The sequence below is a fragment of the Corapipo altera genome, unplaced genomic scaffold (assembly GCF_003945725.1).
Source record: "Corapipo altera isolate COAL_440 unplaced genomic scaffold, ASM394572v1 0, whole genome shotgun sequence".
NCBI lineage: Eukaryota > Metazoa > Chordata > Aves > Passeriformes > Pipridae > Corapipo > Corapipo altera.
In genome coordinates, this window is record NW_020884872.1 from 75,307,872 (window position 1) to 75,332,946 (window position 25,075).

A 25,075-nucleotide genomic window follows, 5' to 3' on the forward strand; every position below is an offset into this window, starting at 1 on the left:
GCCGCGGGTTCCGGCGGAAGGGGCCGGGCGCGGCGCTGGCTGGCGGAGTTTCCGCGCCTTCGCCTGGGTGGCGGGGCGGTCCCAGCGCTCCGGGAGCTGCGCCCGCCCGCGCCCCGCGCCGCCGCGGGCAATGCTGCTGCCGTCCGACGTGGCCCGGCTGGTGCTGGGTGAGTGAGCCGGGCAGGGCGGGAGGGCGAGGCGCGGAGCCCCGGCCGCGCCGGGGGGACTCTGCCGGGCATTGTCAGCCGCCTGCGACGCGGCGGGAGACGGGGGCGGCTTCGCCCTTGACCCTCGGCCGCGTCGCTTGGTCCCCCCCCAGGCTGCGATTGTCGCTGCCGGGGCGTATTCCGGGCCCCGCGGTCCCCGGGCTGGCCCCTGCCGCCCTCCCGGCCGGGCTCTGTCGGGGAGCGAACGCAGGTCGATCCTGAGGGGCTCGGGGGAGCCCGCCAGGCCGTGCCTGGAACTCGGGTTCTTCACCAGTCCAAGCAAACGTGATGGTCTCCGGTGCCCACCTGCAGACTGAGCTGGTGAGCGGCGTTTCAACAGTGCCGGATTACAGGAGGAATTCAAGAGTGACCCGAAATACAAGGGGAGAAGGCTGCATTAAGAGTCAGATAGTTTTTCTTTCCCGCCTTGTTCGCTCACCTGTGGGGCTGCACTGAGAATTCGGGCGTGATCACAGTCTGTAGAAGGCACAGCGTAAGTGTGCTCAGGACATTGGCAGCAGCGAATTTTTAAAATGACTCAGTGGTTTGGAATATTTGTGTGCTGCCAAAGGTAAAAACAAATGAATGGTAACCAGAAATATGACCCACTGTTGCGACCCGCCTAGAAAAGGGGAGGGTTACCCAGGTTCTTATTAATAAATCTTTTGGGGTGGATTGGAGTGAAAACGACGCTGAATAATCTGTGTTTGAAAACATATATATGTAGGGTTTATTTTAGAACAGTTTTGTTTCAAAGACAAACAGGTATGTTGCCATTTTGGGTGTTATCATCTCTATCTATCATCTGTAGCAATATGGCATAAAGGTAACCTTTAAGGAAAATGCATAAGGGAAAGGGAAAGACAGGGTAAGGGAGAATAAGGGAAAGAAAGGATAAGAGTGGAAAAATGTATATCGTCATCACCCACGGTGTCCAGCAATGAAACTTGGTAGTTGCAGCTTCCATGTCTGTTAGTTGAAGTGGTAGTCTTGTTCCTTGGGGATGGGGGAAGGAAGCCCACACACCCAGAGGAGTCACGAGTTGTTATATACTTCCAGCTCAGGTGGGAACGCCTTGTACCTCCCCAGGGCGGAGAGTTTTACCGTGGATAGTGTCGCGGGCCATGCCACGAGCATCCAGCCTCTGGGACTGCCCAGGCTAGACTCCAAGAGTTCATGTGAAGGGCATGGCAAAAACGGCTCTTCCCGCCTTTTAGGACTCAGACCCCTCAGCAGCAGTGGCGGGGGGGATGGGCCTCTTCCCAGCCTGCAGAAGTCCCCTGGCGATCCTAGAATGTGTAAATCATTAACCGTTTCACTCTCTGACACCCACATATTTCAGTCCCACACATAAGTACCTGCTGACACAGGTTGCCAAGATTTCCTGGCACCTTGCCAGTGTGGGATTCAGTTTTCAGTTGTCCACAATTTTTTTGACTCCAAAGCCGTTAAGGCTGAATCTTTTCTTCACTGTTCTTCCAGCACAATTTATTTTTAAAAGCTACCTGAAATGTTTCTTGCTACTGTCTTGAGAAATAAGGCTAGTAAGAAATGCAGTGTTTTTATTATTGTGAAGTAATTGAGGATTTTTAGAAACTCCATGCATTGTAAAAGAAGATTTGAAATCATTCAGTGGAGATCTCTCATTGTACTTTTCCATAACAAACTGGTTAAGTTACAAATTTCCATGTAGAATGCTTATCTTGTGTGCTTACCAGAGAGGTGCAGATCTAGTACACAGTCTTGGCAACATCATGTGTACCGAGGATGATCCATCTGACTGTCTTGTCTGTTGTGTCTGACATGGAGCATGCATCACGTCTGGAAAACCTCTGAGCAAGCTTAGGTTGTAGAACAGGATATTCCTTGTAACTACTTCTGTTTTCTAATAGGGATTTCTCTTCTGTGAGGCATCTCTGAATTTGGGCGGATAAACAGGCTTCCCAGTGCAGCTCTTCTTCCATCTTTTTTTTTTTACCCTGCCCACATCTAGACACCCCATCTAGGTGATTTAAAGGTTGATGAATATTGGTTTAAGAAACAAAACTAAAATGGTAAGCTGGGCTCATGCACAGAAAAATGCATAAGAACATTTATCTTTTCCTAATTGAGAGAGTGAATGCATTCTATGAGTTAGACATTTCTTAAGGTAAAAATATGTGCAGAATATAGTGTACCTTTGGTGCCTTTAATTTGGTTTTGGCGACGTTAGAAATTGTGTACTGGTATGTGCGTGCACGTATACAGTGTGTGCACAAGCAGCTCGAGACAGTTGCACAGGAGATCTTAATTCAGGCATTTTTAAACTTAAGAATGCTTTATTTAGCAGGAAATTGGTGTATATGCAAAATGTGCCCATACACAAGCATTTGGTCATCCCTTGTGATACTGTAGTTGTAGGTTCAAGAAAGAAAAATTGCAGCTTCCAGATGAGTTTGATTGTAAGAGTGGCTGTACCAGCACAGGTCAGAGCTTCACCTAGCCTAATACCCCATCTTCCAGCCTGGCCAGACGAGGATATAATCGTGTTTTCCCCAAAATACACTTTCAGCTTCCAGCAATTTGTGGCTCAAGATTTTTCTAGGAAAATGTATTTGAAATACAAAATAAGACAGCCCTTTCCACAGGTACCGCTAATGTTTTCTATCTGATAGGCCAGCTCGTACATTTGATTAAACTCACTGTGGTTATTCCCAAATTGTGCTTAACTTTGAAGTTTGCCTGCTTGTTGAAGACCTGAACAAGGGCTTGTGTGTCTGAAATACAGCCTGTTTTTTTCACCTATACTCAGATCTGCCGGAAGGTATTTGCCCTCATGCAGACTTACAGGCCACTTATAGGCATTCTTGAACTGAGGTGGACTATTTTGGGGGTCCATTGAAATAGATGTCCTAATGTGTATATATCTTTCATTTTATAATTAGGCACATGTTTTACCCTTTCTTTAAAACATTGCATGTTCGGATCTGCTGCGAACAAAAAGGAAGAACCATTTTCTTCTGTGGTTCTTTGTTCTGGAGTCCTTCATTCAGATTGATACGTTTCTGTCTTTTAATGTTTAAGTGTTTGAGCATTAAAGCAGGGTTACAAAGTGTGATTAAAGCAGAACATATTTGATGAGGAATGGAATTTTGGAAAAGTAAACTTTTTTAGTATATTTCCTACTAGGGTAACTACTGAGTCTTAGGGTGTGTGGAGGGTACAAGTTGCAGCTAGTACATCTATCCTAAATGAAAACTACTGTAAGTGGGGGAGGCAAACCCTTTTCTGTTATTCATTTTTGTACAATGACAATTTTTTTAATAATTCTTATGCTCTGTTGCAACAGCTGCACAGGTTTTACCTATTTTGAAACAGTGGGATGTGTGGACAATTACTGTTATATAGCAATACACTTTATAAACAAAATATTGTGGATTTCCATTTAAGTATATAATTGGGTGGTTCAGCTCATGTGAGAGTTCGTATGTCAACCTTCTGAGCCAAGGACTTTAATTTTTTTGTCTGTACTAAAGATCAATCAAAATTTGTTCATATTGCCTCACTTCCAGTCTTTAAGAGTTTGTAAATACAGTGTAATTCCAATATACATTTTTTTTGTCTTTCTGGTTTTAAGTATTAAAGAAAACCATGTTTTAAGACACATGTTCTGTCAAAATAACTTCACTTTCCTTTTCTCACACGCAAATTTTTACCTGATTATTTCAATACTGTGTGCAGCTTTGATACCTATTGAGCAGAAGTAATGAACAAAATAGCAAAATTTTCCATCTGATTTGTTGCAGGGTATTTACAACAGGAAAATCTTCAAGCTACCTGTCATCAATTTATTTTGGAAAGTTCAGATTTGAAAGAATATGCAGAGCACTGTACAGAAGATGGGTTTATTCCAGCCTGCTTGCTGGTGAGTTTGTATTTGCAAAGCAGAAAGTTATGTTGTCTTGCATCCATGGAAAAGAATATTGGAGATTTTTCAGTGTAAAAATTAATTCTCAAATGCTGCTTAAAATGTTTGGTTAGGTTGTCCCCTCTGCTTTTTTGGTAGTTTGGTTTTTTGGTTTTATTTTCTTTTGATTTCGTTTGGGTTTTTTTCATCCTGTGATATTAGCGGTTACTTGGTTTCTAGTATTTAATCTTACCAAGAAACATTTAAGTGTTAGATATGCAAATTGGTTTCAGCATATTATGTTTAGTCCGCATTACAGCTTTGAGGTTGATTTATGGAAGGGTGTTGTTGCAAAGGTTTTGTTGATTTCAGGGCTGCTCTTGTAAATTACTGGAGATTCCTTTCCTGTTCTAGACATGGAAGCCAATAATGGTCCATTTCAGGTACATATTAAATATTTAGGTAAGGTACCTCAGATTTATCCAAGTCTACCAAATATTGTTGACAAAAACTGGGTTCCACTTCCTCTTTGTTCAGTATCATCTACTTTGTCTGAGGTGAAGGGTGGAACTTGGGATGTGCATAAACACAGTGTGTAGCTGCATATGTAGATATGTGTATAGAGCTAGAGTGTGATTAGATAGTTTGCATTTTTAACATAAACAAAATGGGATTTTTAGTATGCTATGTAAATTACAGGGTTTAGATATTGCTAGGTATCAACCTTTTAGTGTTTATATGTGCATCTTCTTCATGTTTTCTGCTTCATTCTTCTAATGTATCAATTAATTTTGTGATCTGGGAGTTTGTCCACAGTATTCAAAATCTGTGGATGTTTTTTCTGAGATCCAAGGTGCACCCTCTTGGTGCGCCTATTCAAAAGAAACCATTTATTTCGTTTACAAGTGTTGGGAATTGAGAACCGAGCTATGGCCAGTAAAAATTAGAAAACCCAGATGTAAATAGATTATCTAGATTATTAAAGCTTTTCATTATCATCCTGTTCTCAGTAGAAACATTTTTCCTATTATTCAGAGATAAGTGAGGATATGATAGTGTCTAAGAGAAAATTCTCACTGCAGCTCAAATACTTGCAGTAAAGGACTGTGTTTGTCATACCTTGTAGGGTTCCCACTAGCGAACAAGACAGGATGGTACAGAAAGTGATAGTGGTAACCTTCAAATCTTAATTCTCCTTGTTTCACCTAAAATAACAGGACAAGTAAACATGATATGAAAGTTAATTCTATGTGACTGTTAAAAGTTTTACTTTAGACAGAGATTCTCTTCACGTTTGCATCTTAATACATATTATGTTCCAGCATGGTGCATACTCATTACTCTGTTACAGCTGTTCATCATCTAATTTTTATGTTTTTATTCCATAATAACAAAGGTGAGTGGAGGTCACAGAGCTCTAACTGCTATACCAGTGTTGTGCACTGAGATTGAGCACTTTAGGTTTTGTGTACATAATAGCATTTTGTTTCATTGATTGCTCTCTACCTGGTTTGAGACAACTCAGCACCAGCAGCATAAAGTACAGTTCCTTGAGTTGAGGGTTAGCATGGTGTGGAGTTCTAAAGAATTCCTCAAATATAATGTGTTACAGCAGATGAAGTGAAAGTTATTAGTAAAGATTCTAAGATCTTATTTTCTTTCCAGTCGCTGTGTGGAAAAAACTTGACAACTATTCTTAATGAGTATGTAGCCATGAAAACAAAAGGTAAGCCTTCAGAATGAGGTGTTCTTTTATTTTTCTTATTTATCTCTTGTGAACTCCTTGAGGAAGGGGTATATGGCCCCTGTCTGAGCTATAAGTTGAAGGTTACCATATTACACAGACAACAGCCACTTAGATCTGCATCTGGTGAACAAAAGTAATTGATTATCTTAGTTTGCATATGCCAGCATATATTTTCACTTCAAATTTGAGCAGAACTTCTAATGTAATAAAGCAGAGAGATACAAAAATTTGTGCAAAATGTATGGGTTTATGCTTGTGAAATTATACTGTTTATTGTTTATAAATAGGACGGGGAGGTGCTGGGCTCTCTCTGGTGACCAATAATAAAACATGAGGAAATGGAATGAAGCTGGATCAGGGAAGTTCAGATTGGACATTAGGAAAAGGTTCTTCACTGAGAGGGTGGTCAGTCACTGGAACAGGCTGCCCAGGGAAGTGGTCGTGGCACTGAGCCTGTCAAAGTTCAAGAAGTGTCTGGAAAATGCTTTTAGTCACATGTTTTAGTTTTAAGTAGTCCTGCGAGGAGCAGGGAATTGGACTCAATGATCCTTATGGATCCCATCCAACCTGAAATATTCTATGATTTTACAAAATTATCAGGAGGAGTCCTATGCTTTGAAATGTTTCTTGTGTTGTTTTTAAAACTAATTAAAATAATTTCAGAATTACTTAATATCTTGTATGAAAATTGAAGACAGAGCTAGAGCATTTGCTGTTTTTAAAAGCAGTTATCCAGCTTCTGAATGTTGCCAAGTCTTACAGGTTTTTGATACGTGTTGTGTGATCAGATTTTAGTGGTGCTTGGTTCTTAGACTTGCAGTTTAGAATGTCATAAGCATTTCTGAACATTTTTTTCCTTTCACACTAGGTTTGATAGAAATGGTAATTAAGACACAAACATACTTCCATCAAAATACTTTGTACTTGGCACCTTGAAAAACTTAATAAATTGAACTGCTTGCTTACATCTTTTCATTTATGCTTTTAATGTTCCGTGCTTCAAAAAGACCGAATATTTTTACCTGTTTGGGTAACATAATAAAATAACCATTACTTTTAAAGGCCTGTCTGCCAGGTTACAATTTTCAAGGACACAAAAGTGACTTGGGAATATGAATGCCATTTCCAGAAACCAGTTGGGTTAGGTTAGTATGCGTTTGCTGAGTAGTCAACACCATGTGCAAATTCCATTGAGAATTATAATCATTAATGTATTTCCCTCAGTTTCATCTAGGCTTCTAAAACTAAGAATTGTATCTATATCACTCAAAGTTCTTTAATTAGGAATTAGGGCTCTCTAATGAATAGAATATTAAGAAAATGACTAGACACGTAAAGTTAGATGATGTCTGAAACACTCCCTAATAATTATTTTGCCTGTGATTTTACTTTTTTCTCAACAGGTGTCAGTTTTAGGCATCTTAATTTTTTTTTTTGGTGGTTCATTTTAGAAACAACAAATGAAGTTCCTGCAATGATGTCATCTCTGTGGAAAAAATTAGACTATACACTTTCTCAGATCAGGTAATATAGTTTTGAAATCAGCAAAGTAAAATTTCTCTCTGGGAGCAAGTCCCTATGTTGGTCAACTCCCCTTATTGTATGAGAATGGTTTGGCTCTCTGTTGCTTCTGAGAGATGGTGAAAAAGATGGGTAGGTGAGAGTTGACAGCTGAGTAGATGTTTCAAGATTTTAAGGTGGGGCTAGGAGATAAGGAGGGCATTAGTGTGAGCATGTGGCCTTCCTGTAGTAAAACAATATACTATGGCATGTTTAGAATCTGATACCTTTGTGGTTACTTCATCAAAAATATGACAGTAAGCTTCATTTGAAGGATCTGTTACCATTGTCTGAAAGAATAAAAATAGCAATCAGTCAATCGAAGCTTTCTGAAGGAGTGTGTGGTTGGGACCAGACTGACATTAACCATGTGATAGATACTGTCACACTGTGTGAGTCTGTTGTGCTCTGTTAATTTATGTCACTTGATTTGTTTTTTTTAGGAGCATGCAGAGTTCAGACTTTAGATTTTCTGCTAATCAAAGGAGTAAGTAACTGACTCAATTCCATGGGATCAAGAGGTTTTATGTTAAAATTATCTGACAAAAAATGGGGAACTGCTGCAGCAATCAGTAGTGCATCCTTACTCTTGAAATCTTGTCAAATCTCTTATGCAGTGTTTTTTTCAGTGTATCTGTTGTATTCAGTCTAGTCTGTGGGTTACTGTAATGATCAAGAAAGGAAAATAAGAAAAGCTGAGCTTTTTGCAAGAGGCTTAAATTCTTTATGTAGCATTTTTTCTGCTGAAAACTTTTTAAAAGTTTACATAGTTAAAAGGTTTAAAAATTGCTGTTGCAGTCCTGAAGCTGTTCACTTAATTGTGGTTCATAGAGGAACTGAAAATACAACCAGTTCAGTTATGATGCAGTTTGATTTCTTTAGAAGGGGAATATAAAGACATATTACAGTGTTGAAGCACTTTTTATGCACACAAACATATATCTAATCAAAATATGAAAATATACTTTTTCTATCTTTCATTACAGAAGCATGAACTCTCAACAAGGAAAAGTTATTTTACTTAAAAATAAACTTTTCTCTATGTAGTATTTCTACTGAGTAACCTGTATAGGAAGAGAATGTGAGATATATAGAATAATTGTTCTTGAATCTGTGATTCACTGCATTGACTGGTGTTCTGTTGTTTGAATTGATCAGATTTAGTCTGTTAAATAAATGCAGATTTACACGGGTTTAGCTATTTCAGTTAAGGTCAATTATATGAGTGACACATTATGTAATAAAATCTCATTTTGGTGTGATTTATTCCTGTAAATATTTAAGCAGGGGTACAAGCATGGTTACAGTGTCAGTCTAAGTTGACTGTACTTGAATTATTTTGTCTTGGACCTGTAACACGTAAGACAAAGGCTGGTGTTGCTTACTATTTGAGTTTCATTATTTAGTTGTTGAAGCACAGAAACATTTCTATGAAGCACCCTTAATTAGGTCCTGAAATATCAGCAACCCTTTTAAATTCCTTCATCATATTTTCATCTTGTCTTTATTTCCAGTACGTACAAGAAGTGGAATTGTAGAAATGAAAAGACAGAGAATGCTTCAGCAGTCCGCTCCTGCAAGCTCAGGATTGTTGTCAGTAGCCCATCAGTCAGGGCCACAGAATTCCTCTTCTGTTGTATCTCCTCAAGTAATTCACAGGCCAGCAGTAAATCAAAGTGTGCTGCCACAGACGAGACCGAATATGCTGTTTGTGAGCCAGTCGCAAACTCAAGAAAAGATCAACAGTAAGTTGCACACTTTCTTCTATGAAAACTATGGATGGAAGTCTTCTAAAACCAGGGCTAATCATCTTCCACCAAAAAGTTGCAGAAAATTTGTGCTTTGTTCCCCTAGCTCTCTAGACTGGTTCAGGAGACTAAAATAAAAGGAGTGCCCAAAAGAGAAATGGTGCTTACATACTTGCTTGCTAATGTGAGTTCAGAGATCAGAAGTGCATCAGTGTGCGACTGCTCTGTCCTGTGTTCTCACCCTTACCCAAAACACTTGTTTTGGCAGATAGAGATGATCCACATCAAGTGGATGTTTATTTCAGGATATGTTTAAAAGGAATGGTCCTCATTTTCATGGTAGTACCGAATTATTATGTATGAATTCTGAGGAATTGATTGAAACATAATAAATAATGTTATTTTCCCCTTTTTAAAGCAGGAGGTTTCATACACATTCAAGTTCCAACATCACAGGAACGGAAGCTTCATTCAAACTTGCTTTCTCCAGGAAGGCGAAAAAGGTAAACATGAGTATGGTTTTGATTTGGTTTGGCTTGTTTTTAAAGATCATTTAGAAATTATGCAATGTTCTAACATCTAGTGTAAGTTTTCTTACATGGTAGGGTGTTTCACATTTAGGAGCCGCTGAGGGTGGCCAGGGTGTGATGTTCCACAGAGGAAAGGAAATTCATTAGAGTGATAGGAGGCTACTTGTATAGAGTCAATCTTGACATTATTCCAATATTAGACATAGGCAAATAATCTTCGCGCTGAGACTTAGTATTCTTTCCAAAATATCCTTTTCAATTATAAAAATTAGTGTTGATAAAAATGTGCATTTAATATTGCAAAACTATTGGCTTCAGTAAATTTTGTCAGCAAAAAGAATTCATATTTGCTCTAGAAGTGGTGTGGAAAACTGTTCTTATACTAGTTTTGCATTTTTATTCTCCGATTCCAATATCCTTTTTTTTTTAATGAGTTGACTGGTCTCTTTGTGCTCCATTTATTGGCTTTGACTAAATCTCAGTCGATGGTTTTTCTTACTGTTTTTCCAGACCCTTACGAGTTCATACTCTTTCCAAGTCTTTTCTATTCCTGCATGACTTTTTTTGTATGTAAGTGATTTTAATGCTACTGCTGATTGATGTTTTCAGAAGAGCCGACACTGTGATCTCATATAAAAACATTATGTTTCCTATTCATCATCTAAATTCTTTCTCAGCCTAACATTTGTTTTCTTCTTTGAGAACAGCTGCTCCTTGAGAGGTCTTTGTTTTCAGTGGTAATGCCCAAATCTTTTTTTTTTTTGAGTGCCAGTTATTTAGGACCTGTACCACCAGTTAAGGTAACATGTAGTGGAAAGGGGGGAAATACTGAACAGTGGGCACGGAATTCAATTTGCCATTGTGCTGTTTACCCACAGTCTATATATTTGTTTGTAACTTCTGTGAAGTAGGACACCGTAGATGAATATGATATAATGAAACAGGTATCAGCTTTTATTGTATTTTCAATATGTAGTTAATTTTCTGTTGATTAAAATCTGTTGTTTGCTAAGAAGGAATAGAAACACTTCATTCACTGACCATTGGGTCTATTGTTTGCAATGTTCTCATAAAATACATCATAAATTTCCTGCAATGTTTCAGTGAATCTCAGAAGAGGAAAAGTATTGGAACATCTGGACCTCTTTCAGCAACTAGAGGTTCTCAAGACTCTGACGAAGCAGTAACAGAAAAAGAAAGTGAGCCTCTTGAAGAATTAATTGATGGTAACTTTCCAGTGAGTATATTGTTATGGGAAGTATTTACATTTAAGAAACAAATTCAAAATGAAGAGAACTTTTCTCTTATATATTCATGTTGAGTATTATAGAAATTACCTTTAGAAGAGAAATGAATTGGTTTGTATATGGAACTAGCTCTTCTGTGTATTAATCTCGTAAGGTTGTCGTGGCTATGTAGTGGTTTGTTTTTCTTGATTTATTTGCTTTGCTAAGGTAGCTGTAGGCTGTTGGAATACAGTAATCCTTTAGAGAATGGAAACCAGAAGGCACAACAAGCCTTGCTGTACTTTAGAACAAGCTGTATTTTAGGAGACTAGAAGTACAGGAATGTTTTGCAATGATTTTCATAGCAATGTCATGTCACAGATTGGCTGTCTCGCTGTTACAAAAGTCTTCTCTGTTTGAATTGATTTTTTTAAATGTTTTTTACCAGTAAGTTGGAAATTCATCCTCCTTTTCTAGTGATGATAAAAATAGAAACCTGACTGCTTTAAAACTCTTTTCCAGCAACTGGTTATTGAAAATGCCAGAGAAAAAATTTTGAGCAACAAATCTCTTCAGGAGAAGCTCGCTGAAAACATTAACAAAATCCTGGGCAGGTAAGAAAAGGAACCTGTGAACTTCATATGTATTCTTATTTGATTAATTTGTGAGTTCTGAACTAATGACTAATGTATTGCAGTGATGGCAGTGTTGCACAGGCCCCTAAACAGACAGACAGTGGTCCCACAGAACAGGAGACTTCAATTGATGAAATCCTTGGACTTCAGGTGGGTGTAGGTTGCCCTGTTCACATTTTTTTAAGACCACGCACATGAGAATGATCAGTTGTGGGAACTAAGCTGAACCTCTGTCTGATATCTTGTTATTTGTCTCTGTTTGCCAGCACACCTAAGCCTACCCCATGGCTCTGCAGCTGCCCTTGCATAGGCATGAGCTCTTACGTTGTATGGTGCTGGGCAGGTTCGAGGAGCTGAGCTGACAGGACACTGGTGTTCTGCAGGAACTGATTTTGTGCTGGTTTAGCGCTCTGAATTCATTCCCAGTGCCCATACAAGGCAGCATAAGCATGCAGCAGGGTCAAAAGCCAAGGGAATGGGATTGCTTCTGGCAGTAATTTGCTGTTAACATTGCACTCAGACTGGATTTAAGTACACTGTCCCACAGTCATCAGGTGCCTGCTTGTCATTGAATCTTTGGTGCCAGTAAATGGCTACAAGCTTCTGACTGGGGATCTAATCAATAGCCTTATAGAAGAAAAAGGAATTTAAAATATCTTGTCATCTCCAGAGATGTTTGATCTGATCTGATTTTCTGATTTGCTCTAAAATAAGCTTGGATCTAGTATAGCAAGAGAAATTGGTTTTGGAGCCTAAATAATGATCAAATTTAGTATCTTCTCACTCTTGAAGGAAATGTACGTTCTCCTTCTACAGCCTGAACATAGGCTGCCTTTGTCCTCCTGCAAGCCTCAAGCAGGCAATCACAGAATTAAAAAGGACTCTTAATGAGTGAAATTACAATCTTCACAGCCCTCATGAGAAGGACAAGAGAGTAGAGGCAGTTACCCATTTATGAAGTAGAGGTGTCTGGTTTTCAGAAGCTGTTCTTCTGTTGCCTGATGACTTTAGGTCAATTGTCAAAACACAGAGCTGAAAAGCTGTATTCCATTTTTCTGAGCAGAACTAAATCAAAGCAGCTTCTTGGTTTAGAGTAGCTCAGACAAAATAAGCATATCACAAGGGACATCCACCCTTACTACCACCATATCAAAGATTGTAGAGTGCTCAGGGGATCTTCAGGAAGTCAGGAGAAACCTTGTATTTGGACGCTTGAGTATGTACTGAGTCCCCCACTCATTCCTGGGCCGCTACTAAACAAGTCAGCTTGAAACAGGAATCTTAGAGCACTGTCCCATGTAGCTGTGCTTTCCAGTTGCCCTCCACAGAAAAGTAGTTGAAAGTTATATTATAGAACATGTAATGGGTAAATAAAATTAAACTTCCTTTTGCTTAGTGTTGGCTTCTGGATACATTCAAACCCAAGAAATTAAGGTTCATTTGGGGATTTTTTTTTACCAGTGGTTGGCTCATACAAGCTCACAGTATCCATAGCATTTGCATAAGCTTCCAGTATAGCCTGAGATTTTGTCCTTCTTGTTGGTCAATGCTGGTTGTTATGTGGAGAATACTCCAATATGCATGTGCAGAGTGTAGTGTCTGACAAGAGAGGTTTGGGTTTTGGGGAATCTCGTTTCTTAAACTTCAGTCACTAATATATTTTAACAGATGTGACATTTGTGGCGGAAGTGTTCCCAGCATTAGTCTTTAAGTTTCTGTGCTGAGTAGAAGTAATGGAACTAAAACCAATCTGAAATAAAACCTATTCTTGTCTGTTTTTCTTTTTAAGTTGTGGAAGTAATTGTCTAACAGTTCTATGTATATTGTCTTTTCTCAGGGTGAAATTCATATGTCAGAAGAGGCTATACAGGACATTCTAGAACAGACAGAATCAGATCCAGCTTTTCAGGCTCTCTTTGACTGGTTTGATTATGGTAGGGTACATCATGCTCAATTGTAGTGTAACTGAAGCATCATGAATGATGAGTTTTCCCAAGTATTGCTTGACAAAGCAAAGTAATTCAGCAGGCCTTTTTTGCAAGAGAAATGGACTGTATGGCATCGGTGTCCCTCAATTCACAATTAGATTCTTAGATATATTTATACACAGCTATAAAGTACAGCATTTTCCTGTGGCTGAAATTCTGGGTTTCTGTGATTGTTGCCAACAGTGACTGTTTTATTGCTGTTATTTTAGACTCTGCTGGTCTAAAGAATGATAGTTTATATTTGTGCTGTTGTAAAATTTTTCTGTTTGTCTGATCAGGGATATTCTCACATTAACTGTAAGGAGATTTTTATGCTATAATTCATTTAAAATGTAATAATCACGCTTGTGTATAAAATGACATATTTAACTGTTCTTCCTGCTTTATTTTGAAAATAGGAAAGAGCAAGGTAAACAAGAACTTACCTGCTGGTATTTCTGGTCGGAGTGGAGTAGAAAATGAAATCTTGGTGGGTGAGGATAGCCTGGAAACATTTGGAAGTTCTTTAGGAACAGAAGAAAGTAGCAGATGTAGGTTTTTTATTTTTTCTTTGAGATTTCTTCTAGTGTGTTCACTTTTCATTATGAAAATATTTTCAGACAATTTGTACATTTCAAACTATTCCTTTTTTTCACTGGTAATATCCAATCTGACGTTTACATTGCATGAACGTACAGATACACCTACAGACATGTTCATTGCATGAACATACAGATACACATAACAGACACCTGATGTGTTAGAAAGTTTCAGTCTATTAAATTTAACAGTAGTCCCATCAGTGTACTTAAAAGTTGTACTTGGTAAGCTCCTAAATGCAACCATACTATTGGCAAATCTGTTTTCTCATTCAGAACAGAGATACTTTGCAGTATTCATTATGGAACACTTAAAGATAATATTTTACATCTTACCATATTAATCTTTTATCTCTATTCTGTATTGTATTGGTTAATTTATACACAAAAACAGTCCTACTGTGGACAACAGGTATTTTTAGTCTGTCTACACCATTCTTGACAGTAGTGCATCAGCAGCAGATACTTAGTGAAAGTATATGAGAAATAGAGCCAAGAGGTCTTTGTCGTGAGATGATTTTTGTGCTTTTGGAAATCTGATTTAGTGACCTGAGCTGTTTGCATATTATGTGTGCAATTTTAATTATTAATGTACAAACTGATTTTCCAGATTATTAAGTGTATGTAACTGTATAGATTTTCCTCTCAACTTGAAAGTAAGGATGAGTAGCGTTATTCCCACTGAGTTTCATGTGAAACAGTTTTCCATTGAACTGATAAGTTGTTTCCAAAATGCTGTAAAAGACTCATTTGTTCTGGTATGAAACTAGTTTATTCTCTGTTTTACAGGTGATAATTCTAGAGAATCACTGTCCTGTAAAGATTTTCAGCTAGGAGAAGCAACATGTGCCTTGAAGACCAGCATTAATGATGATGATATGGCTAAGAAAAATGCAACCAATGAACAGCTGCATGGAAATTGTAGACCAAGGAAGCAGACTGAAGTACTTACAACTATTACTCCTGAACATATTGGAGATCTTGAAATTGCTTTTGACTCTGTGGCTGGTTTGACTGAACCTGACAAGAGACAGATTTCTGACAGCAAATGTAATGAACACTGTGCAGATACTTATGTTACAAAAGAGTCCTCTACATTAGTATCTGAAAGTGAGAGTGCTATGGAAATTGAAAAAGGCCCACCAAGTCATAGTTCTCAAAGTAGTCCTAGTTTAGAATATGTTCGTTCTGGTAGTCCACAGATTTCTTTGATTTCCTTGGCAGAGGATACTACAGCCAATGAAAACAAAACTCATTCTCCAAGTAAATGTCAGTTATCACCAGATACATCACTGTCTGAAAAAACACTTTCTGTAAGTCCTTCTGATGGGAGCCTTGGCCACAGTGTACAGCTGAGAAAAAACATTTCTAGCCCATCAGCAGATACAGAAAAAGAACAGACTGTAACAAATGATACAGCTGCCTTACCTGGTGTTGTACAGGAGAACTCTGGTCACCACTCTGGCCATCAGGAACAGGGCACGCAGCCAGACTGTGCTGCAGGATCTGCAGGGGAAATTTCGGATCTTGACAAAGCGGAGTTGCAGCTGGAAGTTGTTGATACATCTAACAAAACTTATTCAAATGATCAGCATACACTTGATAAGCCTTGTAAGAAGGATTTTAACCTCCCTTCAGGACTGTCAAACTCAGAGGGTACACAAGGGGAATTGCAAGAACCTTCCTCTTCTACAAAAGTAGATGCCGATAATTTATATTTCTCTCCTGGTGATAAAGCATGTTCAGAAATTTCTGTAGTATCCACTGAAAATAATCTTACTACCTCTGAAATATGCCCCTCTCCTCTCCCAGAAACTGCGTCCTCAACAGATGAGTCAGGTACTGAGGCCAAAAGTATAAGCAGTGTATCTTCTAGTAGTCAACAAATGGATGTTGATCCTTCTAATATAATGTCCCTCAAGATCATCATCAGCGATGACCCATTTATTTCATCAGACACGGAGATAAATAATGCCGTTTCCAGCATCACAGGAGAAAATTTGCCTACTATAATACTGTCATCTCCAGCCAAATCCCCAGCCAAAACTGCAGGCCTGTCCAAATGTCTAACTTCAGAAGACACAGAAAAAAATGTAGATTCAGCTGCCTTGGCAGAGCAGAATCTTCTTGTGCTTAGACCTAAAGATCCTGTGGTCACCTCAGTTAACACTCAGAATGAGGACTGCACTGGCTTTTCAGTTGCAGGTTCAACTCATCTTTCCAATGAAGGGGGCCTTATACAGTTGATGCCAGCAACAAGCACAGCTTTTGGGAATTCAAGCAACCTTTATATAGCCACCTGTATGACTGATCCAGCAACCTTGGGCACAGCTGTAACACCATCAAATGTAGTTGTATTGCCTGGCAGTTCTATGCCACTTGCTTCCCAAGCTCCAGCTGTACAACAGTTACAAACTCCTCCTAGATCGAGTAATACGTTTCCAGCAAACCAGACCGTCTCCCCAAACTTCCCACAAGGTAATCTCATTATTAGAATATTAGTGAAAATGTGGTGTTTATATGGTGCTTTTCTTTTGGCTAAATAAAACAGGTTTTTGTTTTAATAAGATTCCTGTTATAAATGGAGTGCTACATGTTATAAGTATCCATACTGAGATTAGATAACTGGGTAGATGTAGCTAGCCCTTCCCAAATTACTTCTTTGGTTTTGTTTCATTTTTCAAAATCCTTGTCTGCATTAGAAGTACATTTAGGTAAATGTGACAGTATAAAATTATTTCTTTCCATGATATAAAATCTCCTCATACAAGCATTTTTATTACTACAGCAGTAAAAATTTCCGAGTGCTTTTTAGAATGTTATACCCAACTATAAATCACCTGTAATCAACACATTTAATTTCTTTCCAAAGCTAAAAACTTGCTGCAGTTACCCTTGAATTTCAGTGTGTAGTCATTTTGTTGTGATCAGAGGCCAGTGCAACAGTATGTGCAAGATCTTAAGAGTGCCAGCCTTTTCTGTCACTAAGATTTCTTTATGCAATTATTACCCTAATTGTTTTTTCAGATAGAGAGAAACAGTTTTCTTCACTTTTGAAAATTTTCTTCCACTTTTCAATGAATGTGGTATGATAGTTTCCCTATGTTATAGTTGACATCTGCCTGGCAGCCAAATGAGCTGTTTGATGTCACTTTTACTGGGTTTTATACATTGCTTTAAATCAAAATTTAAACCTTAAGATAGGTTTATCATACTTTAAACTTAATTTTGAACTATTTCTTAAAAGGGCGAACAGACTTTAACTAAACTAAAAATAACACTGGTAGTTGTCCTGTTTTCTAGTAGTGCCATATAGCAAGGACAGGGAAGTTTTTGTAAAAAGCTGCACCTTTTCTTGCCACAGGTTTGACCATGCATAATTTTAATGAGTCCTGTCTTGAAGCTTTTCTTTCACTGAAGTACTTTTAGTTTCTGTATGATTTTAACTCTTTTATATTTTTTTAGGTTCTGCCATTATAATTGCTTCTCCGGTGCAACCAGTTTTGCAAGGAATGGTGGGAATGATACCACTCTCAGTAGTAGGACAGAATGGAAATACGTTCTCAGCACCTGCCTGCCAGGTAGCACATCGCAAATAAAGATTTTCAGAATTAAAGCAGAAGTGATAAGAAGTCTTTTGGTGAATTGTAACAGAATATTTTGGTCCTTTCAAGGTTCTGCATATGCCTGTGGCTAACCCAGTGTGCAACGGAAGTGTCCCAAAACTTCCCATCCCTCCCAAATCACAGAAGATTCCTGGACCAAGAAACAAAATTAATACAGGTACCCACCTTGCATCCTTGAGAAGGGCAGAAGAAAAGTGGGAGGGTTCTAAAGATGTGTCAGTTCTAAGTAATAACGTTTTATAAATACCACTGCTTCTCTGCCAGGCAACTGCTGGGATGGCTTTGAGAGAGGCCTGTACCTGCAGTTAGTGACTGTATTTTGCCCAGTTTACAAAGAACTTCCAGCACATAACATAATTCCAGATCTGGAATCAAGCTTATTTCCAAATTCTAATGCTTCAAGGCTATCATGCAGTTTTAAAAGTTTTCTTTGTATTTCTGGTAATTTTTCATCTTGTTGGTTTTAAGTCCATTTTACTGCTGCCATTGAAACCAAGCTACGTGGTAACAAAGGAGATATTAGATGAGTTGGCAGTGCTAAAAATTTATTATGAAAATATTTAATAGAAGTGTTGCATATTTGTACAGAAAGATGCACTCTGCTATCTGTTTTCATTTTGCCATTTTAAGTAGATGCTTCTGTATATTTGTTTCATTGAGACCTTGCTTCTTTAAATAACAAGACTGGTGTTACATTCATTTCTCAGCATTGGGAAGGAGTAATTAAAAAAACTGAAAATAGAAAAATTGAGTTATAAGGGCAACTTGTGCTTTAGCCTGTCTACCTTTTTAAAAACCAACAGACTTATGCATAAAAACGAAAACAGAATGAAATTTCAAATTAAGAAAAAAGCAAGGATTGTATAGTTAGTTTGCATTCCTTTTTGCCAATGGATAAATGAGAGTTCTCTATTTCCTTTCTACTTGGAAATCCCCACTGTGCATTTTTAAGTCCAGTTGTGCCAGGCCTATGTATTTCCTAGGTGTAGACAGCAAGCTTCTTTTCTATACTTAGTTGGTGACCTTTGGTAATCTACTAATCTGTAAACTTTAAAGTTACAAAAAAATTGCAGAGTTTTGTTGCTGGCTTTTCTTTACTGGTTGGTTCTCTGTCAGGTGAAATGGCATTGTACTAACTGTGAAATTATTTACTTGGAATACTGTAGTTCATTCATACTTCATCTCTTGTTTCAGGAAAACTGGTTCCAAGTGTAGCTGAGCCTTTGAACCACACAAATTCTCGAACACAAAGGTCAGTAGTGTTAGGTATTGAAACTTGCTTTCTTTTTCCTGCCATGAATTTCTTCGTTCAGTATTGGTGGAAAAGAGAGCAGCTTTTTTTAACAGTGGCATAAGCATTACCCCCTTTCCTCCTGCCTGTCTGCCAGGATATTGATACAGATGTCTCTTCGTACTGGTGCAGCCTGTGCTAGGATTTTCTTGTTCCTGTTCCTATGTTAATTTTGTATGGCTTTGTGTTTATTTTCTCCTGTCTCAGTTGTTGAATACAAATTGTTTGGGTAGAGTCTAAGCTAGGAGAAATTGCTGGTTACATTTACTGGGAGATTTAAATGACTAAAACTTCTGTTTTTTCTTTTCAGATGAGTGGTAATCCATGGTTTTGTAGTGTACCCTCATTGCCTTTACCATTTTCTGACCCAAATCTAGTAGTTTATTAGATTGGGTTCTGCATCTGTGTTTCAGCTGTGTGGATTAGAACAGTGCTTAGTCATTTAAAAAATGAAAACTCAAAGATGGCAAGGACAACAGCATGCTAACTTTATACTGATAAACATAATTGCTGATTGGGGTAGGTACTAGTTTACTGTTGGGCAAGGGAGAGAAGAAAGCAAGGCTTCAGTAGTGACTTCTAATTGTTAATGGACTTCGGAAACAAAAGGATGTTGGAATGAGCAAAAGAGTGTAGGAGGAGATAAGAAATTCAGTTTAAATATTAGAGGTGAAATGTTCTTTTATTGTAAAAATAAGACATACCAAAAAAATCTACCTATTCAGAACTCAGTTAAAATGTTGGAAAAGTGGAGGAAAACAGGGACAGTAAAGTCAAATTATTAAAAAACCCCAGTCATATACCAAGGTATACAGCACATATGCATGCAAAAAGCAGTTATTTTTAAAAAGCCACAGAAGCAAGATTTCGGATACTATCACTGATAATTCAAGTTTCCATTAACTTTAATTGATTTCTAGACATATGTTTTGCAAAACCTTCCCTGCAAGGAGATGTAGTTTCCCATTTCTAGTCTCCACCCTCTGTTTCATCTCAAATTTCATGGAACTAAAATAAACTGCTACCATCCATACCTTCTTTACCATCCCAAAGGCACCAAAGATAGCATCCCAAAATTAATTTGACTTTTCCTCTTAGGAGTCATAAAGGCTTCTCTGCATGGGGAGAGTCTAACTAGCACAGATGAATGATGCAGCAGCTTCTCGTGAAAATGCAGCATAAGCCAGGCAGAGGGCACAGACACAGCAGTGGTATGAGCTGACAGAGCAGAAACATTTTTCTTTTTTGACATTGCTACTGCAGTGGTGGCTTTTTCACTTGAATGTGCTTGGTTGTCAGGTGGAGACCAAGCCCCAGGGAGTTTGTATATTGTTGTCCAGATGCCCATTGGAAGTTTTGTCCTGCTCTGTATCCTGTCACCCACAGCAAATACATAGGGGAGAGTACAAGGCACGCACATGGTGACATTGCCCAGAATATTCTGGCAGCCTCTTAGTAATTTCAGCCCCAAGGACTTCCAGAGCCTTAACTAATCTTCTGGGATGGTCTGTACTGTCATGAATGCACCCAGTTTCTTTTTGAAGTCAAGTTAACTACCAGAATCTACAAATACCTCAAGGTAAAAAAGTTCTCAGGTGAAGTTACATGCTTAGTTACATGCAGTGTCCAGACCTTGTTGAATTTTGAACCTGATCAATACTAGTTTTACTCAATGCCCCTAGCTTTTGACTGGAAGAGGCAGCAAATAGTTTCCTATTTGAGGGCTATTTTCACAGAGCTTGGTTGCATTTTGCCTCAGTCCACTCTCTTTCCAGACTGAAGAGTCCCAGTCCACCTAACTGTTCCTTTTACGGACTCCATTTGATACCTTTTTGTCAAGAAAGCCTTCTCTGAGCTTTCTGCAGTTGTCATCCCTTTCTCTTGGTCTTTGCCTGTTGATAAAATACTTATATTTAGAATGGAGAGAGCTTTAAACGTGTATTTTGAGGGGCGGGTGGAGATTTCCAGCCAGCTGAAACGAACTTGCCTAGTAAGAATAAGTGTGTTGATGAAGTCTTTTCATCTCATTTTCAGGACTGGAAACTGGGACAAGCTTACCAGTGCAGAACTAGGAAGGAAAGTGGAGGAGAACTTACCTGTTGCACCAGTAGAGAGCACAAGCTCAAATTCAAGACAAAGTGAGAGTCACAGGAGAGTGCTTTGCTTTGATAACCTCCTACCCACTCCAGGAGGAAACACCCAAATTCAGACTACTAAGAGTTCATCCCAAAAAGAAAGAAACGAAAATACTTTATTTGCTGTTGACTCTGCATCCTCCTCTGCTAAGGCACAGGTGCCAAAGAGAGAGAAGGATAAAACGTTGCCCAGAATTCTGTGTAAGCCAGAAGTTGGTAGCAACAGAAGCACATCTGCAAAGGAGCTGCAGCCCGAGCGAAAGGTGGCAACTGCAGGACTGTCACTGGATCCCTTCCACAAGACTACAGCAAATAAAGAAAATGAATTACAAAGGGATACTGATGAAAAGCCGAAGAACCAGGACACTGCTAAACTCTCAAATGGTCAACAGAGTGTTGGCTTATGGAATGAGAAGACAGTTGCTTCGGTGCAAGAGCTGAACAAAAAGCAGGGATCGCTGTCCAATGGGACTGGAAATAGCAAATCTTCAGGGCCTGTTTCTTTGTCCTCAAAGGAGCCAAAGCGAGAACCAGCTAAAGTTTCCAACCAAGGCATTTGCCTGTCAAGTCCATTCAGTAAACAGTGTGTGGAAATGTTACAAGACATTCAGTGGCAAAGCCCAACTGGTAAAACAGGTGAAAACGGAGAGTTGCCAGTGCCCCGTACGCCGTCTGGAGTCGGGGACAGGCACACGGATGATACCACAGACAGCGTACGGACACCGACCTGCCGGCGCTTCAACGAGGACAGCACAACCCCCAGAATCATGGTACCCCCTGCCACGCCAGACCTGCCTGCCTGCAGTCCTGCCAGCGAAACAGGCAGCGAGAACAGCGTCAGTATGGCAGCTCACACGCTCATGATCCTGTCGCGGGCAGCCATCGCGAGGACTAGCACTGCCACCCCCCTGAAGGACAACACTCACCAGTTCAGGTCTTTGAGGAGCACAGTAAAGAAAAGGAAACTAGAGGACTTGAATGAGGGTGAGAGAAATTCTCGTTCTGCGAATAGGAAAGACCTTCAGAGCTCTCCAACACCATCAAAAAAGAAGAAAATAAAGGCAAGTGCAACCATTTACCTTTTTTAATTTAAAATCTAAGTATATATTAGATGTCTGTCTATATATTATTTGTAATGGAATGGTTCAGAGATGCTAGTGCAAATCCCTGACAACCTATTTTTGTCAGTTTTTCTAACTTTGCTTCTCTGAACTAAGTTTTCTTAAGACTTCAGATGCACACAGGTAATTCCTGATGACTCTCTAAATACGTACCTGTGGAAATTACATTATTTCTCCTAAAACACGAATGAATTTCTAAATTCTAATTTCAAACTACATTCTAGGGAATGTAAGGAATTAGGCCAAACTCAAAGTAGGCCTTACTAGAATTCAGGCTGTTTTTACATCCTTGTTAATCACCATGAGTAGGAATTCCTATTTTGTGTATTCCCAGTCTCTGTAGTGTGGAGCACTGTGCCCTTGACTTGAGGATTTAAAGAGAAACTTGCTAAAGTGTAAGACACAAAAAGGTGATGTATGTAAATAACCAAAAAGGAGACACAGTGTTACTTTGTAATTCCCCGTGCTTAGTTCCAGCATATTCCTGAAACACTATGTCTGGAAAAGGCTCTGTTCGTCACAGTGGGTCTGTGCCCAGCTCCGAGGGGCTGTGCCAGGCTCAGCTGGGGTGGGCTCCTGCTGAAGCTGAGCTCAGCTATTCCTGTCCCCTGACCGTGCCATTGGTACCCAGTGCATGTCAGTGCACACGTCAGTGCAGGAGCACTGCGGTGTCTGAGCTCGGGGTGAGCTTTGTGCAGGCATGTCTGCGAGGGAGATGGAAGGATGAGGAAGAAAAGAAGGCTTATAGGCTCATCAGTGCCCTCGGGTCCTTGGTATTTAACACAGCTCTTACTTTCTTCTACAGAAAAAGAAGCTACCAAATTCTTTTCCAGCAGGAATGGATGTGGACAAGTTCTTGTTGTCTTTGCATTATGATGAATGAACAAAAAGAAGTTGAACTGGGACTGTCTGAAGCTCAGTGGAGCGATGCTGAGGTTTTGTATGGGAATAGAAGTTAACTCTAAAGGGCAAGTTGCACTTTGAGTGCACTGAAGTTTCACTTTATAGCAAAGTTGTGCTGTTTCTGAAGCAGGTTGCTAAGTGTAAATATCATTGAGTTGGTATATGTCTATTTTTGGAAAAGCACTTGCATAATTATAGAGCCATTTAATTTGCAAAATTGTAAATTTGTGTAAATGAAATGTAAGAAAGGTTGCACATTTCATGTTACACCACGTTGTCTGTGTTCTGCTACTTTCTCTACTTGCCCCATGAACCAGTCAGCCAGTCTGTGAAAAGGTGGTGAATTTGAAGGTAGTGTTTTATCATTCACCATTCTAAGACAAGGGCAGCTACCTTGGCCACTTCCCATTGTCTTGTTGAATCCAAAAGGGACTTAAATCTTCAGATCTAACTGGCTTGTACTAACACTCTCTTCTCTCACAACTGTCAAACCCATGTTGTAAGGCTTTGAATGAGTTAACAAAAACACCAGTATCTAAACATGCAGCAAATAAAACCTCAAAAAGCATTTCTCATCTGAGGAAGCTTTTCCCAGCCAGTCCTTCAGACAAGATCTTTAATTTGGATAGGCCTCATCTGTTTACAGTGTTTGCCACTTAGGATGTAATTTGAATGCAAAAGCTGTTTACAAACAATGTATTTTTGTGTGGGGTTATACCCCAGTATGAATACTTAAACTGGAGCGACAGCAGACATGACTGACAGTGTGTTCTGTTGCAAAAGTCAATTCTTTCACCTGTCTTTTGTACTGCTGAGAAGTTTGTTACTATCTATCTCTTACATTTTTAGCCAGACATGAAAAAATTTGCATCTGACTTTTCTGTTTAACATAGAGGTTATCATTGCTATTACACAAACTCTCTTCAAGAGGGGTGCAGGAGAAGCTCAGCCTGCATTTTACTAATAACTAGCATGGGTTGCTCCAAAATGGCAGAATTTTCTCTATTGGTCTTTCTTCCTGTGTTCTCAAATTCTTGAGGTCTTAAAAAATGCAAGTTTTGTTTTAAGAGTTCTGTACAGCAACAGGGCAATGTTTCAGATGGAATACAAGGATTCCTAAGGAACCAATATTATGCAGTAGATGTTTATATTAAACCCATCCAATAACTAAATACTGCATAGCATTTACAGCTTGAATAAATATTTTTGTTTTAATAAAAATTTGTGTGTCTTGCTTAATGTTTTTAAGTCCATGAAGCAGATTTGCAAATATTGTATAGAAAAGTCAGTGTTGATCAGTCATTTTTGAAGACAAAGAGTCGAGTCTTAAACACTAAATTCTAATACCAATTGTCAGAGGGGCTAGGGCAGGCAAGTGAAAAATTGCCATAAGCATAAAATGCTTAATAGTATTGACAAGTGATAGGTGATAAAATAATTTGCTCTTCATCTGAGACCTAATGTAGCTCTTCCATGAGACAGCTACTACCCACCATAATGTTTCTTCTTCAGTTCAGGTGATCTGGAAATACTCAAGACACGAATTATGAGTTCACTTTGAAGGGATCTTCAGTTCCAAGCTGCTGTCATACAGCAAATAATTTTTAGGAGAACAAGTGGAAGAGCAAGAATGAATGTTAGTTTTCTTAGATTGTAGTGTTTAAAGCCCAGTGTTCATTTACTACCTCTACAAGTGCATTCTTTCCCAGAAGAAAAAAGGTCCCAGTACAAACCAGTCCAACTATCTGTGGAGGAAAATATTAGGACAATTAATTTGTTCATTAGTTCCTGTTAAAACTACTGTCAGATTTGCATTTGAGCTGGGTTCAAGGTCCACAACAGTAGAAAACCCACCTTTGATTAATTTATTTTTTTCCATGAAAACCACTTAATAG

The 25,075-nt window shown here is 39.0% G+C and overlaps 1 protein-coding gene across 4 annotated transcripts; it reads left to right on the plus strand.

Annotated features, from left to right (window-relative positions):
* Positions 1 to 57: 57 nt before the first annotated feature.
* Positions 58 to 24,401, plus strand: LOC113948751 (protein NPAT). Of its 4 annotated transcripts, none has more exons than XM_027647037.1 (18): positions 58 to 167; positions 3,992 to 4,110; positions 5,758 to 5,818; positions 7,291 to 7,363; positions 7,843 to 7,886; positions 8,914 to 9,144; positions 9,566 to 9,650; positions 10,782 to 10,914; positions 11,426 to 11,517; positions 11,601 to 11,688; positions 13,376 to 13,472; positions 13,925 to 14,056; positions 14,894 to 16,582; positions 17,570 to 17,685; positions 17,779 to 17,887; positions 18,925 to 18,982; positions 21,056 to 22,217; positions 23,083 to 24,401. In XM_027647037.1, exons 1-18 carry the CDS (start codon positions 131 to 133, stop codon positions 23,158 to 23,160), a joined length of 4,404 nt encoding a protein of 1,467 aa, XP_027502838.1. In that variant the 5' UTR covers positions 58 to 130; the 3' UTR covers positions 23,161 to 24,401. The 4 variants fall into 4 exon arrangements, with proteins under 4 accessions (XP_027502838.1, XP_027503642.1, XP_027504490.1 ...); XM_027647841.1 differs by having other exon boundaries at positions 9,569 to 9,650; XM_027648689.1 differs by lacking the exon at positions 58 to 167 and adding an exon at positions 411 to 527.
* The last annotated feature ends 674 nt before the right edge of the window (positions 24,402 to 25,075 follow it).